This window comes from Leuresthes tenuis, unplaced genomic scaffold (assembly GCF_036924035.1).
Source record: "Leuresthes tenuis unplaced genomic scaffold, fLeuTen1.0.hap1 SCAF_24, whole genome shotgun sequence".
Taxonomy (NCBI): Eukaryota; Metazoa; Chordata; class Actinopteri; order Atheriniformes; family Atherinopsidae; genus Leuresthes; species Leuresthes tenuis.
This window is the reverse complement of record NW_027325378.1, coordinates 15773974-15788114: the sequence shown is the minus strand read 5'-3', so window position 1 is coordinate 15788114 and position 14141 is coordinate 15773974. Positions and strand designations below refer to the sequence as shown.

The following is a 14141-nucleotide window of genomic DNA, read 5'->3' as shown; positions in this document are numbered from 1 at the left end:
CTCGTGCAAATCGAGAATAGGAGTTTTCCTCTTAAACTTCCAAGCACGACGTGGCTGAAGCACAGTCACTGTAAGCAGACATGTTTATTTCGTTCACATCATCCATACCCTGTATACACCAAACTCACACATCCATATCATTGCATAATAGCTCATCGCTGACAAAAAAAAGTCTTAAATGTGTTTTGTTTTTTTGTCTTTTCTTTAAATGTATATATTAAGGAAATAACTGAAACTTTCATCCAACATGGTAAGATTATTATGATTCTCAGTCTTGGATCCAAACAGAAACTAGAAAACAACTGTTTACATAATCAGACTGTGGAAAAAAAAAAAAAGAAAACCCATAGTGAATTACAAAAAATGTCATCAAAAAGCATTCAGATCTCTACTATAAAACATATACATATATATGCAAAAATACATTCAGGCTTTTTCAGTTTAAAGCAAAACAAAAAGTTTCCTAAAACTATACCTGGCATTTGCCATTCATCTCTAGATTTGTATTTAGCTTTTTCAGCCAAAGTGACATGTTTGTCAGCGAATACTTCAAAGAAGTTTTTGTAAAATATTCTCAAAAATGTGCTTTTTTTTTGCAGACAGAGCTGAATACGCTCCTGCTGTGGTGGCAGTCTGAGAGAGAGTGTGTTAATGAGTTCCTATTCTGCTTCTCTACAGTGGAACACACTACAAAAACACTGCTGATGAGAACATCGAGAGCTCAAACTGGAGCCCCCGCTACACCTTAAAAAGCAATAAATATTAAAAAATAAATTATCTAGAAGCATTTCAAGTATTAAATCCCCTGGGTGTTTCGCTGTTTGACCTCACAAAAGAGACGAAGCATTTTGAATTAAAGCTTTCACAGTAGAAGCCGTCATTTTCAGGTGCCAGTCAGCACCCCACTCGCAACACTCTGCAGAAAACTATCTTCTGTTCTCATTAGGAACACTGTTGGTTATTCACGGTGCACCCTGAGCACAAACATAACAGCCAAATCCTTCTGACTTCGTGGGCCATCAAGCTTTAGTTGTTTATAAAGAACAATGAGCTCCCTGAGGTAATTAAATCATTTCCTTTTCCCAGCTGCGATGTGTCTCTTGGTTACAGCCTCCAGCCTCCTCCTCTCGGCTTCTTCTGCTTTCCTTCTCTCTTCTTTTAGTTCCTTGTACCTCCACTTGGGGATTTGCAGTAGGTTCACCCCATCTTTGGTGCTGCTCTTCCTCCGATTCTTTTCTGGGACATAGGTGGGTGTTGGGGCTTTGGAAACCCTCACTTTGGGGATGCTGAAGCCTGGCCTGACACTACTCCTCCTCAGCACCATATGCATGGGAAGCAGGCTGGTTCTCCGCAGCTCTGTGACTTGGTTGTAAGCCACCATACCCAGGCTGGGGCTCCTGTGTCGAGGCACCATTCTCTGGACCTGAAGGCTGGCTCGGCGGTCTTCTGCATTCTTGGCCACCAGAGTGACGCGGGAGTTCTGGAAGAGTTTGAGGTGACTGTCCACCCTCTGGGGGTTGGTGGAGCGGAGCTCTTTGGCGCGATGCTGCCGAATGATCTCTGGGACTGCATAGTGCCGTTTTCCCACACTTGGAGGACTGTCCGGACACACCTGAAACAAAACAAATAGTTTCTGGTTGGTATTGGTGGTTTGAATTGACAATTCTTTAAAATCATAGTCGCTGAGGTGGATATAGTTGAAGCTTTGAAAGGAAATTTATTAAAGTGCTTGGGTTGAAAATGTATTACATGCATTAATTTAGGATCTAATCAAATGCTATACAAACATCACCCTGACTGTTATATAGAATTATAAATCAATCGCATGGTTTTTATATATCATTATGGTTTGTTCCTTACTGAATAACACTGACCAAACTTCTAAAATGCTTCTCTTCCCTAGTGCAGGCGACCTAATGGCGCTCAAAATAATATGTGTTAGTAACAATTTGTTGGCCTAGTGCCTGTCATACATGTTCACAAGTCATCAGAGTCACTCAGCACCTGATGTAGCTGCTTTCTATTATTGGTGTACAGGCACTTACATGGACATAGACAGCAAAATTAGCATAATTTCATGACAGAACAGTTATAATAAGAGTATAATAGTGGTAATACCAGCAATGATAATTCTGGATGTTTTCTTGATAAGAACCAATGCTCAATTGGCCCCTTTTTTGTGGAGTAACATTAATCCCGCATGAATAACCTGCTTATCGGATAAGGCTGGAATAATCATATCCTTTAATTGTTATGAACAGAGAACTGGTTGATAAAAGATAAATTAGAGCCTCTTTCATTTTTTAAAGTGTTATTACTCCAATGCAAATACTGAAAACATGTAGAGGACATCAATGTTAGAGACACCTGAAAAAGCCTCATTATCATCTGCTCACAGCTCCGATCGTTGCTCTGCCTTGTCTCAGCTTTAAAATGAATCATTCTTGTTGTTTTTGTGAGGCAGTCGGTCCAAGATAAGTGGGTTGGGATTGATGGATAGAAATGTTTGATATACCTATTAAGGAATAAATACATACAAGCAGATTAAGCATACTCAACAGATGAATTACTCACAGTGTGGCACGCTACAGCAATAAAAGGGCTCCTCATGGCAGTTGTTACAGACACCATGTGGTCAATGACGCCTTCATCCTCTGGGTTGGTGACATTGGCAATGTTGAAGACGTTTCGCACGGTGTCCGTCAGGCGCTTCAGACACCCGCGGGGCTCTTGGCTTCTGGCCACCAGGGATGCAAGCGGAGGCCACTCAAGACTGGAAGGAGCGAGTTTGAGTTAAACCGACTGCACAGAGACACTGAAGCATCTCGACTTCAAGATCAGTGAAGTAACTTAAAAACCTCACAGCTTCTCTCATGACTACCCTTTTGTGTGTTTTTGTATTGTTTAGTGCATGAGTAATAGTTCTGTTTCTTCTCTTTTTTTCTTTCTTTTTTTTTACCTTGTGTGTCATGTCTACTGAACAATGATTTGCAGTAAGAATAGTCAGAAAAGAAAATGCAACGAGTCTGTCTGGTAAGATCTATCTGTAGATAGATAGATAGATAGATAGATAGATAGATAGATAGATAGATAGATAGATAGATAATTCTTTGAGTTTTACTGTTTTACCAACAAATACAAACTTTTTTTTTGTGATACTGCACAACATAGTTTTACCTGTATGCATCACAGTACTGGAATGGGTAGGGCCGCTCCATCAGGCGCGTCATCACCCAAGCAGTCTCATAACGACCTGTAAACAATGCCCACTCCCTGGCTGTAAAGTTCCGACCGAAGTCCTTTGCATCCAGGGAGGCTCCTGGTGGGCCAACCCAAAAAAGAGAATATGTATGCACAATACAGAAACTGGGAGCACAAACATACATTATAATATATTATGTATTACATTGTAATACATTGTAATACATAATATATGTAGTACATTATAATATTATATATAATAATATAATATAATAATATATATAATAAATATAATCATTAATGATGATAATATCGTAGACAGTGAGACAGAATTTTAGATCTCAAAATCATGGGTCAACTAGTAGGAATTCTGCGATGCCATGTCAAAATTCTAAAACTGTGTCAGAATTAAAAGATATGAAGTCTGAATTCTGAGAAAATCAGTCAGAATTTCAAGACACTAAGCAAGGAGTTTTAATGAAAAAAATTCTTAGGTTTTAATGAAGAGCTTTAAAAAAAGTTTCTCTGTATATTTAACTTTTTCATCAAATCAATCAATCTGTCCCAAAACGTATTGGCTACAGGTTTGTTTTGTACCCATTCATTATTTTCTGATTGCCATACAATTCTGCACATTTGTTCTAATTACACATTCTGCTCACCTGCCATCATGAGTGAGCGCACACATTCCAACCTGCCCTGCATGGCAGCTTTCATCAGAGCACTGAAGCCATGACAGTTTCTTCTCTCAATGTCCAGCCCAGAGAAGTAGTTCAACAGATAGTTGGTGATTGTTATGTGGCCTTTAAGACAGAGGTGCAAAGAAAGCAGTCACTTCGTGTTACAATGCGGATATCAAGCGGAATATAAAGAGGAACTAGAATACATTACTACATTAAAAAAAGGCATCACAATTATTTGTGTGATATGTTTTCAAATGTGTTTTATCTGCAATATTTTGGATTGGAAAATATTATCCATATGGCTTGTCAGGCAACACACTCATCACCTCTGTTATAGAATGAATAGTGATAGTGCAAACTTGTCTGTGCGTTCATCTGTTTCAGCATCAGCGCCAAACTGCCCATGTGTGGTATCTGTGCTTGCATTTGTCACACAGTCCTGTTATGCAGCCTGTCACCGCCTGTGTGTGTTTATGTGTGTGTCCAAGCCTACCCCTAATATAAAATTGTCAGTTTGTGCATGTTTATATGTTACCTGCTTGTGCGGCAGTAATGAGAGCAGTGTTTCCCTCGCTGTCCTGCCAGTTGACATCCAGGTATGGGCAATGAGACAGCGCTATGACGACATCCACAAAACCTTGGTAACATGCAACCAGCAGCCCTGTCTAAGATAGAAGAAGTAGAAGAAGAAGCAAAGCTAAAGGTTAGAACCAGCAAAAAAAGTATTGGTAAATATTAGGCAAGTAAAACTGTGCTGACGTATAGGAAGCAGTTTGAAAAATAATACAATCAAGGCAGTATGAGTGGGATTCCACAAGACAAGGGGGATCTGTGTGCAGCTTCCAAAACTAACATCTGTGATTAAACATGACATCTGTTGTGTTTTCATCAGGAGACCTTAAACTCGGGGGACAAAAATAAGCTGTCTCCAAATCTGATCTTGATGCGTGTGGATGTGTTTTTAGAGCCAGTGTGTTCTCCTGCCAGAATAGGTTCCCTTTTACAGTAAATGTGAGTGGACAAAGGTGTAAATGTTAGCCTCAAAATGTGTATTTATGAGCGTGGAACACCCCTGTAAAAGCTGTGCACTTTCCAGTGGGTGCATGCACACAGGATCTCTTAATTTATCTCAGTTCTGTGCTCTTTTTGAGTAAAACTTAGCATTTAATGGTACATTTAAATAGAATTTAAGACACTGTGTTTAATGTGAGATGAAATATAACAATATGCTCTATAATTAATGACAAGTCTGGGACAGGCTTGATTGAGTGATTGAGAAAATAAGAAGTTGTCCCAGGTGGTCTTAATTAGTACTGTATTTGGACTTTAAATGAATGGCTCATTGTGACCAGGTGCACTGTCAGCCAGTCAGATCTAATCCATATCCATGAAACATAGTCAACAGTCAGTCTGAGACACATATGTACTGCATGTACTCTAATACAGGTGCTTTCTGACAATGCACAGTTTGATCTTGCATTTGGTCTCGAGAGGAAAGGAAAAACTTTAATGAATGCATTGTACAAGATGTATCCAGATAAGCCAGAAAAGATTATGTTATTCAACAAACAACAGCACACAGTCATCGGGGTACTGAACAGTATGTTCAAACAGCGACTGGAACAGATTCAAAATGGCACCTCCCAGTTTCTTCTCTGTGCAAACTTTTCTTTGTGAAAACTCAGTTCAAGCCATAAGAAATTAAACTTTTCCAGCGAGTGTTATAGACTTTCGGTAAGTTGTCAGAAAGTCTTCCACTTTTAATGTTCCTTGAGCAGACCAGATTCGTGAGCCTCCTTCGGTAACACCATGTTCTCCTCCTACAAGCACTCATAAAATCTACATAAAATCTGCTCGATGCTTCCCACCTCTTGGCACAAAAAGTTTTCAGTTATGGTCTGAAGCACAGGGTGTCACCACGCCACTACATTGTTATTTTAAACACTGGGATGGGTATGATCAAAATGGCTTTCTTGTTGAAATTAATGAATGTAACGACAACTAAAGTCTGGCGTAGATACGGCCTCAACGTTGCAGTTAAATCACTAAACTTCTGAACATCTGTATCAGTAGACATTGCGAGATATTAAGAACTTATTAGGAACTTAAAAGAAAATGCTAAATTGAGCAGGTACATCTTTCACAAAGGTATCAAGGTGAGAATGTCTCAGTTATTCTTAATAAATCACATGAACATGAAAAATATGTGATGATGTGATACGTGTTGGAAGAGCTGATTAATATTGTGATATTTTTATTTTTTTTTTAGTTTTCATTGTGTTAATGCATATCTAATAGTTTCCAAATAAAATATATGAGCTAAGCTTTGGGTTTGCAAAGAGGCTCTGTGAAACTGTGCTTTCCAGGATGGGTAGGACATATACAGCAGCTATGATTCACTTGTAATACAAACTGAACTGTAAAGAAGTTGGGCAGCTGGTGTTGTAGTCACACTAATGTTGTCAGCCTGAGGGCAAAGGTGCACAAAGGCTCTGCGGTGTGGCTGCCGGACTGCCAGCAAGACGCTCACTTACACTGGCACAGCTTTAGATAGTCACAGAACACTTTCTGTTTGGACGCTCTCTCGTAGACGTCTTAGTCTCTTTCACAATTTCACACACACACACAAAGACACACACACACACTCATTTTTGGCAACCCTCCAGCCCTGCTGTGATGTACTTAAGCAGCATACCCTGCAGCACATTTAGAGCAGTTTCAGTCTGACCACATCCTCTTTTCCCTGTGAATCCTTCTCACAAACACACAGAAAGACAAACAAGCATTTCCTTTTGTTTTTTTCCATAGTTTTCCCCCAGATAATTTCTACTCAGCACAATTCCTATGATGGGCTTTACTATGGCTGCTGGCATTACTGACGACTGAATAATCTGAGAGTTCTAACAATGCACAGACAGTGTACAAAGCAGAGTGACATAAAACAGGCATAAATGTGCTGCAAAATGTTGACAAATGTTTTGGCTAAAAAGATCAAACTAACACTACCTGGCAGATCATTCGTTCTATTTCTATACCCGCTTAATCCAGTTAAGGGTTGCCGGGGGACTGGAGCCAGCTGTCATTGGCCGAGTGGCAGGGCACACCATGGACAGGTCGACAGTCCATCACAGGGCCACACAGAGATAAACAACCATGCACCCTGGCTACGAGAGTCAGTTTAGAATTAGAGATTGCACATGGAGAACATGCAAACTCCACACAGAAAGGCCCCAGTCGGGATCTGAGCCTGGAACCCTCTCGCTGTGAGGCGACTGCGCTAACCACCAAAAGCTGGCCGATCAGTGATCCTAAAATAATCACCTCCAGTGATCAGGGAGTGTGTGTTCCCTGCATGTGTGTGTAAAAAGACAGAGATGCTGGAAAATTTAAAGTCTTGAAGCACGACAATTTCAAAGCCTCAACAAAGGTTTTCAGGAGAATTGTCATGTGTGCATCCCAGATGAAGATGCAGAATACAGGAATTTCACAGTTTTGTATATTTTGGGATGATATAGATGGATATTTTTCCCTCTGACATCCTCATGTTACAATGGATTGTGCAACCAAACTTCCCATTTGATGGAAGAGCAGATTACTGGACATTTTCTTTGGTAACAGCTTAAAAAATATATAAAGTTTCATACATTAGTTATGTGACATTAGTGAAGCGATTCCCAACAGATAATGGTTTCGAAAATGTTTTTTCTCGTATTGTCAACACATAAATTGTGTCGAGGCAGCAAATATTTATGGTTTCAAAATCATGCTAAAAGCTAAGAGTACAACTCACTGAATACAGTAAACATTCTTTGTTTCATTCTGTATTTTAATGCAGAGGATATTGTCCATTCCTCTTGATAATTTAGCAAATAAAGAATTTTTTGTGTCCATTTAACTGAAGCTGCTTTATCCTGTTTCAGGTTCTCAGAGAACTGGAGCCCATCTCAGCTGCCTTGGGAATAGAGGCAGGGTACACACTGTACGGGTCACGGACAGTCACATGCTCAAATTAAGATGGATAATCATGCATACTCACAGTAATATTTTTATTGTCACAGCTATGTTTTAGCACTCCCAATTTAGACATATGAAATATGTGCACAAGACATGACACAAATCTGGAGTATGCACAGATGTCTTAGCAATTGCTTCTGATCTTAATTTCTGTTTAGACAAGTCTTGAATTTGCAGCTAAAGCCAGAGGCTTCTCTTGAACACAAATACACGCACAAACACAACGTCAGGTCAGAGTAATTATTGGCCCATATGGACACAAAGACACAGAGTAACAGACACAAAGATACACACGCTAAGTAATCTGGGGAATATCCAGAGCTAGGAATAGAAAGGCTTAGCCTTATCAGTCAGAATGACATAGAGAGAGGGGGAGGAGGAGACGTAACGGTGGATCTATTTTTTAATATGTGTACGCTAAACTGGCTCCAAAGAGAATGAAACAATACCAGAGACAATAGTGTAATGCTAAAATGATGTACTGTACAACAAAAAACAACACAGGTGACCTTGACAATGTAAAAAAAGTACATGTTTGGAGGTTGTACGCAGTTTATGAACAGACCACGATGAAGATGGTAGAGTAGGCATCTTACATTCTGAACATCAGCGGTTTGAGCCTCAGCCCTGTCATGTGTCCAAGTGTTCCTGGGAAAGACTCTGAACTATGACACAGCCCCCGATTTGCTCATCAGTGCGTGACTTGTTGAGAAAATAATGTATAATGTATTGTATATGTATAATAAGATAGAATAATAAGGTCATGAAGGCGCTATGTAAGTGTTGTCCATTTACCGTAATAAAGTGAAAGTAGATTATAATCAATGTAAATGGAACCAATTAGACATTGATCCTATTCCAGCTGCCCTATTAATCCAGTAAAATGCCTACCTGCCCTGTGATGAGGCCACATCTGCTAGTGTAGGAACACTTGGCAAGTTACATCCAACAAGCAGCAGTTGACAATTATTGTCTAGTACACACACAATTAAAGTGAATCCCAGAAAATTCAAAAATCTTCTCTGGTACCATAGAGAAGAGCCATTCTACTTTCCCCTTGTTTAAAACATCAAGTCTTCTTTTTCTCATTTGGCACAGGTCCCAGCTAAATCCTGGCAGACAACCGGCATCTTTTCAGGCTGCATAAATGTGTAAAATATTGCATTTATTTCACATTTTACAGAACATCTTTCTGTTCAGGAACACACACGCATGTGCAGGCAAACACATTGTAGATCACCCTCGATCACACCCATCAGCAGCACCACTGGCACAGATGCACTTGCCCCTGTTTCTGTCAATAACCCCCCGCTAAATGTCTTTCTGTCTGCAGCTGAGCTTTCACACTGCTGTATCAAATCAGATGTGTATGACTGTCGCTTTGATTTTTCCACTTGTCTGTATTTGCTAGCCACGATGTGCTTGTTACCATCTGCAGTGGCAGATTTCTGTTTCTGTCTCCCTATGGCTCATTTAGTCTCTCTGCCTGTTGGCCAGTTGGTCGATCTGTGTGTTAGTCAGATGATCTTTCGGTTTGTTGGACACACTGTGGTTGACTTTGTTGGCTGCTGCCTCAGCAGGCACGTCTCAAGCATGCAGTACAGTATCAGTCCTGCTTTGTCACATAACCCCAAACCTTTTTTAAAAAAAAAGAAGATTGTGTTCCAAAGGAGGAGAGAGTGTGTGTTTGTGTCTGTTAGCAAAACAGAGAAAGTGTTAAGAGTCAGACCAATGGCCGAATGTAATTTGATAGCATTCTGTTTGTGTCTCTCGAGACAAAATATAAGCATGAAAACGCAATCAACTAACTCCATGCACACTATCCTTCACATTTCCAAGGAATGTTATAATAGTTGGTATGTAGTAATAACACACATGTCCAATAATCAACTCTCAGAGGAAATACATTAACATTCATCTTTGATATTTTGCTCATCAGAATGCAGATGATTCACTGTAATCACGTCAGCTATTGAAGTAATAGCGATAAGAACATAGACTCTGACAATGACACGCACATAAAATCACTGTCCTATAATCTATATACCAGGAGAATTAGATGCACATACTTAGCGGTCATCACAAAATGGATTGTCAGTACTTTGCTCACTAAATTCATTATGCAGGCAGTATTTACCATATTGACCGCTTCCCCTTTTCTTTTGGAAAATCCGCAACAGACTCAGTGTACATCAACAGCTGCTCAGTTTATGGTGTTGAAATTATAATTCGAACGAATCAGATTGCAATGTGTGTAAAAAGCACTGGACAGTGCAATTACATAACTTTTTTTTCATTACTGCATCAACAATAAAACTAAACTGGGTGAATATGTCCTTTTCTGTATCTGTAAGTGTCTGTTCTGTTGTGCATTTCACTTGGCGGAACAATAATAGAGCATTATTTTTTGTCATTATTTAGTGTGCAACAGTGGCCCTTGTCACATGTGGATTCATCCAATCACAAGGGGACAGTTTGACGTGAATACGTAAATGCACACCTGATGGATCGATTATGCACATCCATCAGAATGTTCAGACCCGATTTGGAGGTGGTCAAGGCTGCATGTAGCCACATTAATCTGGCAGTGCATGTGCTAACTTGTTTTAGGCTACAATGAAATACTCATTCTATGGTTCTAAACAGTAGTAAAGTGTCTTGAAACCTTCATTAAGAAGTTATAGAGTGTTACAAGTGCATCACAATTCTTGGGCAAGTCAGCTTGCCTGGGGCACACCCAGAAAGAGATCAACTCCACATTGTTTTCATTCTTTACTTTTTGGGCACGATTGGCACGGGAAGTGCACTGTTGCCTCCCATCAGTTAAAACAACAAAGCATTTGGTCTTTGCAGACTGAAATGATGGATGTTTATTTGCATATCGTGTGGAAATCAAATTAGATCTGATCACTTAGAGTCAAGATGCATTTGGAAACGCTGTCCACTGGCAACTGTGAACTGAAGTCCTTGGAGCTGTTCATTTGTGAGTGGATGCATGATAGTGCCAAGTATAAAAATGGAAACGTTTTTACTGCAAAAATAAATCTGTCCCTGAACTAGTTCTTCCCAACCAGATAATGGCTGCTGCACTGTACATCAGTCATACCATAAATATACAATGTAATACTGTAAATCCTGTAAAAATAATTTGAACCAATCTCTCCTGAAGCTCCTTTGATACCATGATGAACAAGTCATTATACTGTAAATTCGCTTAGAACCTGGGATGAGAGAACAGGAAATAGCGCATGCTGCATGTGTTCATATCCAAACCTGTAACACACTTCCTTGTCTTCCACATCACTTTGTCAGGCTCACTGCTATATTAGGATGTTGACATCTGCATCAGGATGTTTCCAGTGAATGTGCTGGCTAACCTGCATTGTGTTTCGGAGTATGTGCATGTCCCCAAGGTCACAGGACATGGCAATGTAAATGGTGAACACACATGCACATGTCCTACTTATCTCGATAAACACAATTATCTTTGTCTTCCTTACTCATTGTCCCACACATACACACACCCCCTCACTTTAGCCCAGACTCAATGTGCATATTACACATGATCCAATTTACCTAGTTGTCCAAAAGTGAAAATTTGCCTCATTAGAAAGGGCTTTTATCCCAATTAGGACTGCTGGTTCAGACAGGGTGAAAGTTTATACCAGAAAAGGTTCTAATGAGATGGAAAAAAAAGAGCTCTCACACACACACACGTATCTCGGTTAATTTAAGAGCCTTTAGGTCCCTTAACCTAAATGTCTTGGCTTGTTTGCGCTGTGTTTTTATGTTTGTTCATGTCATTAAAGCATATGGAACATAGTTAAACACATACTGTGTACCCATTCAGTTCACTGAGCTGATAAAAAAAAAACTGTCACAGATGAGAGAAATCAACAAATTAGAAGAAGATTTAAAGACAAAGTTTTTCTAGTAAAGACTAACAAAAAGAGAGAGGTGGTGACAGACCGATGTGGAGAGGAACTCTGAAGAATAAATGATATTGTCAAGTAGAGTTGGGTGATGGGATTCGTCTCTTAACACCACTGCTGATGACAATCTGATGACTTAGGAAGGCAGGAAGCTAACCTGACCCACCAGATGGTTTGTTACACAGGTTCATGTAGAAAGTCCCTTGTAGAAACAGTATGGGCAAGCACCTTTCAAAAGCAGATACTCAGCAGCTGATTGGACAAAGTATCTGTCTGGCACCATCACCGGGGGAACTTCAGCCGGTGAGATCATCAGAGTTCTATAACTATTATAGTTCTGTAAGTGAAACCATTAGGAATAATTTGGCCACAAACACATAGTGTTAACTCAAATACGCTCAGTTACGGCCATGCATGGGGATAGACCCGTAAGACCTACCCACACCCCCACATGTCCAGTTACAACTGTGTAACACGATAAAGAGCTTGACTTTCCCATTCTCCCTAAACCGAGCCCTGTCCCATATGCTGCTCAGTGAGAGAATGTCATTATGTGTGAAAAACAACTGAGGGTAAAGGTGTGAGCTCTTTAAGACTCTGAACTCAGCAATAATTTAGTCAAAACATAAAACATTTAAAAGTGTGATTTCTAATGACCATTTGCAACCTTAAGAGGCACCACCAATTAAACCAAATAACCTCTCTTATATTGTTGAATATTTATCATTGCAAGTGAGTCATAACCTTCATTAATGAGACTCATGCTGACTTACAAATGAAATACATTAAATTCAGAGGTCAGACCAGATACTTTTCAAAGGCCTGGAAACAGGTGAGTAAGCCAGTGTAGCAGGCTTAGGCTTAATCATTTCAACACCTTTCGAATGTGATGATACTTAACTACACATGTTGCTTTGTATGGCAGGAAGGTCAGGCTGCCTGACTGAAGATGTGCTTTAGGTTAATAACCTACTATTATACAAAGATATGAAGTGTGATAATAAATTGTGTGATAACAGTGTGGTGAAAACCATAACTAAGCCTTTGCCACACTTTATAACAACTGTTACCCAAGTTACTTTTTGTGAAGTTAAATGTTGCTGGACTTTAGTTTATGTGCTTCGTACCCTGTTATTCCTGTCCGTTTCCTTGACCTCCTCCTCCTTCGCACCATGTCGTATCATTATCCGAACGACAGCCGCGTTGTTAGTGCAACATGCCCTGAAAAAGGACAGCGGCTCCGGGCTCTCCGGAGACGGGGTGCGCTCCGAGTCCGCGAACACATCATCCGGTGGATAGAAGGAGTCGTCCGACAAGATACTCCGACAGTCGTCCAAGTCCTCGAAGTCAACTTCTTCGAAGTCATCATTGTCTTCCTCGCTCCCTTCGTCCTCCTCGTCGTCCTCCTCGCACGAGCCCAGGTAGTCGTCCTCAGAGTTGGACAGAGGCTCCTCGGTTATTGTAGGGTGCAATTGGCCGTTTTTTTTCTGCTGCTGGAGCTGCTTGACGCGGACCAACGAGGCACCTCCTCCATCCCTGTCGTCCGTGATCAGCACCATCTAACCCCCGAGCCAAGGGCACCGTCCGCGGGGTAGAGTGCAGCCTGGCACACGGGGTTCGAGCATGTGACTGAGTGACTGTCCGAGGCAACGATCAAACTATAGACCCTCCAAACAGTCACTTACATCACAAAACAGAGCCTAATTACGCAAGCTCCCTAACCCAGAGTATCATACAGGCTGCACTGATGAAACATGTTGCGCGTTGATTCGGTCTGACCATCAGTCATCTTCCGATAGGAGTTGATGGTGGTTCCCTAGAGCCATAACGTCCCAAAAAGTGATATTGCCTGCCGCAGATTCGGAAAATAAAACCACGTTTAGTCAAGAGTTATCCGTTTCGAGAGCGCATGCATGGCTGGACAGGATCTGGGAATTTTCAAAAGGGGGTTTTACAGCAGAAAGTAAAAGTACTGCGCACACGACAGTCCCATGTTGGGCGGAGAGAGACCGCCAGCCTGTTAACCCATAGTCACCATAATCCGATTAGGCGCAACTGGGACCTTCTGTGCGTGTGTAGGCCTATGTTTTCTAGTAAGACATTAATCCTCCAACCGGACCCAAGCCAAGTCAAGCGTTAATATTTCTACACTTATGTCTAAAGATCTGAGACTCTTGTCACTTGCTGTATTTAATGCTTGTTATAGTTTGAATTCAGTCTTTTTAGGAAAAACAGTCAAAGGATTATTTTCTTTTTCCTATCATGAGTGCTTTTGTTGTTGAATTTGATTGTGAATTTGCCAGTCTAGTCC

The 14141-nt window shown here is 40.6% G+C and overlaps 1 protein-coding gene across 1 annotated transcript; it reads right to left on the bottom strand.

The window, feature by feature from the left end:
- Positions 1-13632, bottom strand: ankrd33ba (ankyrin repeat domain 33ba). The gene is made up of 6 exons (XM_072378355.1): positions 12958-13632; positions 4420-4549; positions 3864-4004; positions 3178-3319; positions 2575-2773; positions 1-1612 (listed from the first exon to the last, which is right to left on the bottom strand). The coding sequence occupies exons 1-6, from the start codon at positions 13387-13389 to the stop codon at positions 1070-1072; spliced, it is 1587 nt and encodes a 528-aa protein (XP_072234456.1). The 5' UTR covers positions 13390-13632; the 3' UTR covers positions 1-1069.
- Positions 13633-14141: the final 509 nt, after the last annotated feature.

Excerpts from the sequence above, each read along its gene's own strand:
- ankrd33ba (XM_072378355.1), bottom strand. The coding sequence starts at position 13,389 with ATGGTGCTGATCACGGACGACAGGGATGGAGGAGGTGCCTCGTTGGTC. Across the intron at positions 4,550-12,957 it reads AAACGGACAGGAATAACAGG|ACAGGGCTGCTGGTTGCATG; the intron begins GTACGAAGCACA and ends CTTCTATCTTAG. Across the intron at positions 3,320-3,863 it reads GCGCTCACTCATGATGGCAG|GAGCCTCCCTGGATGCAAAG; the intron begins GTGAGCAGAATG and ends TTGGCCCACCAG.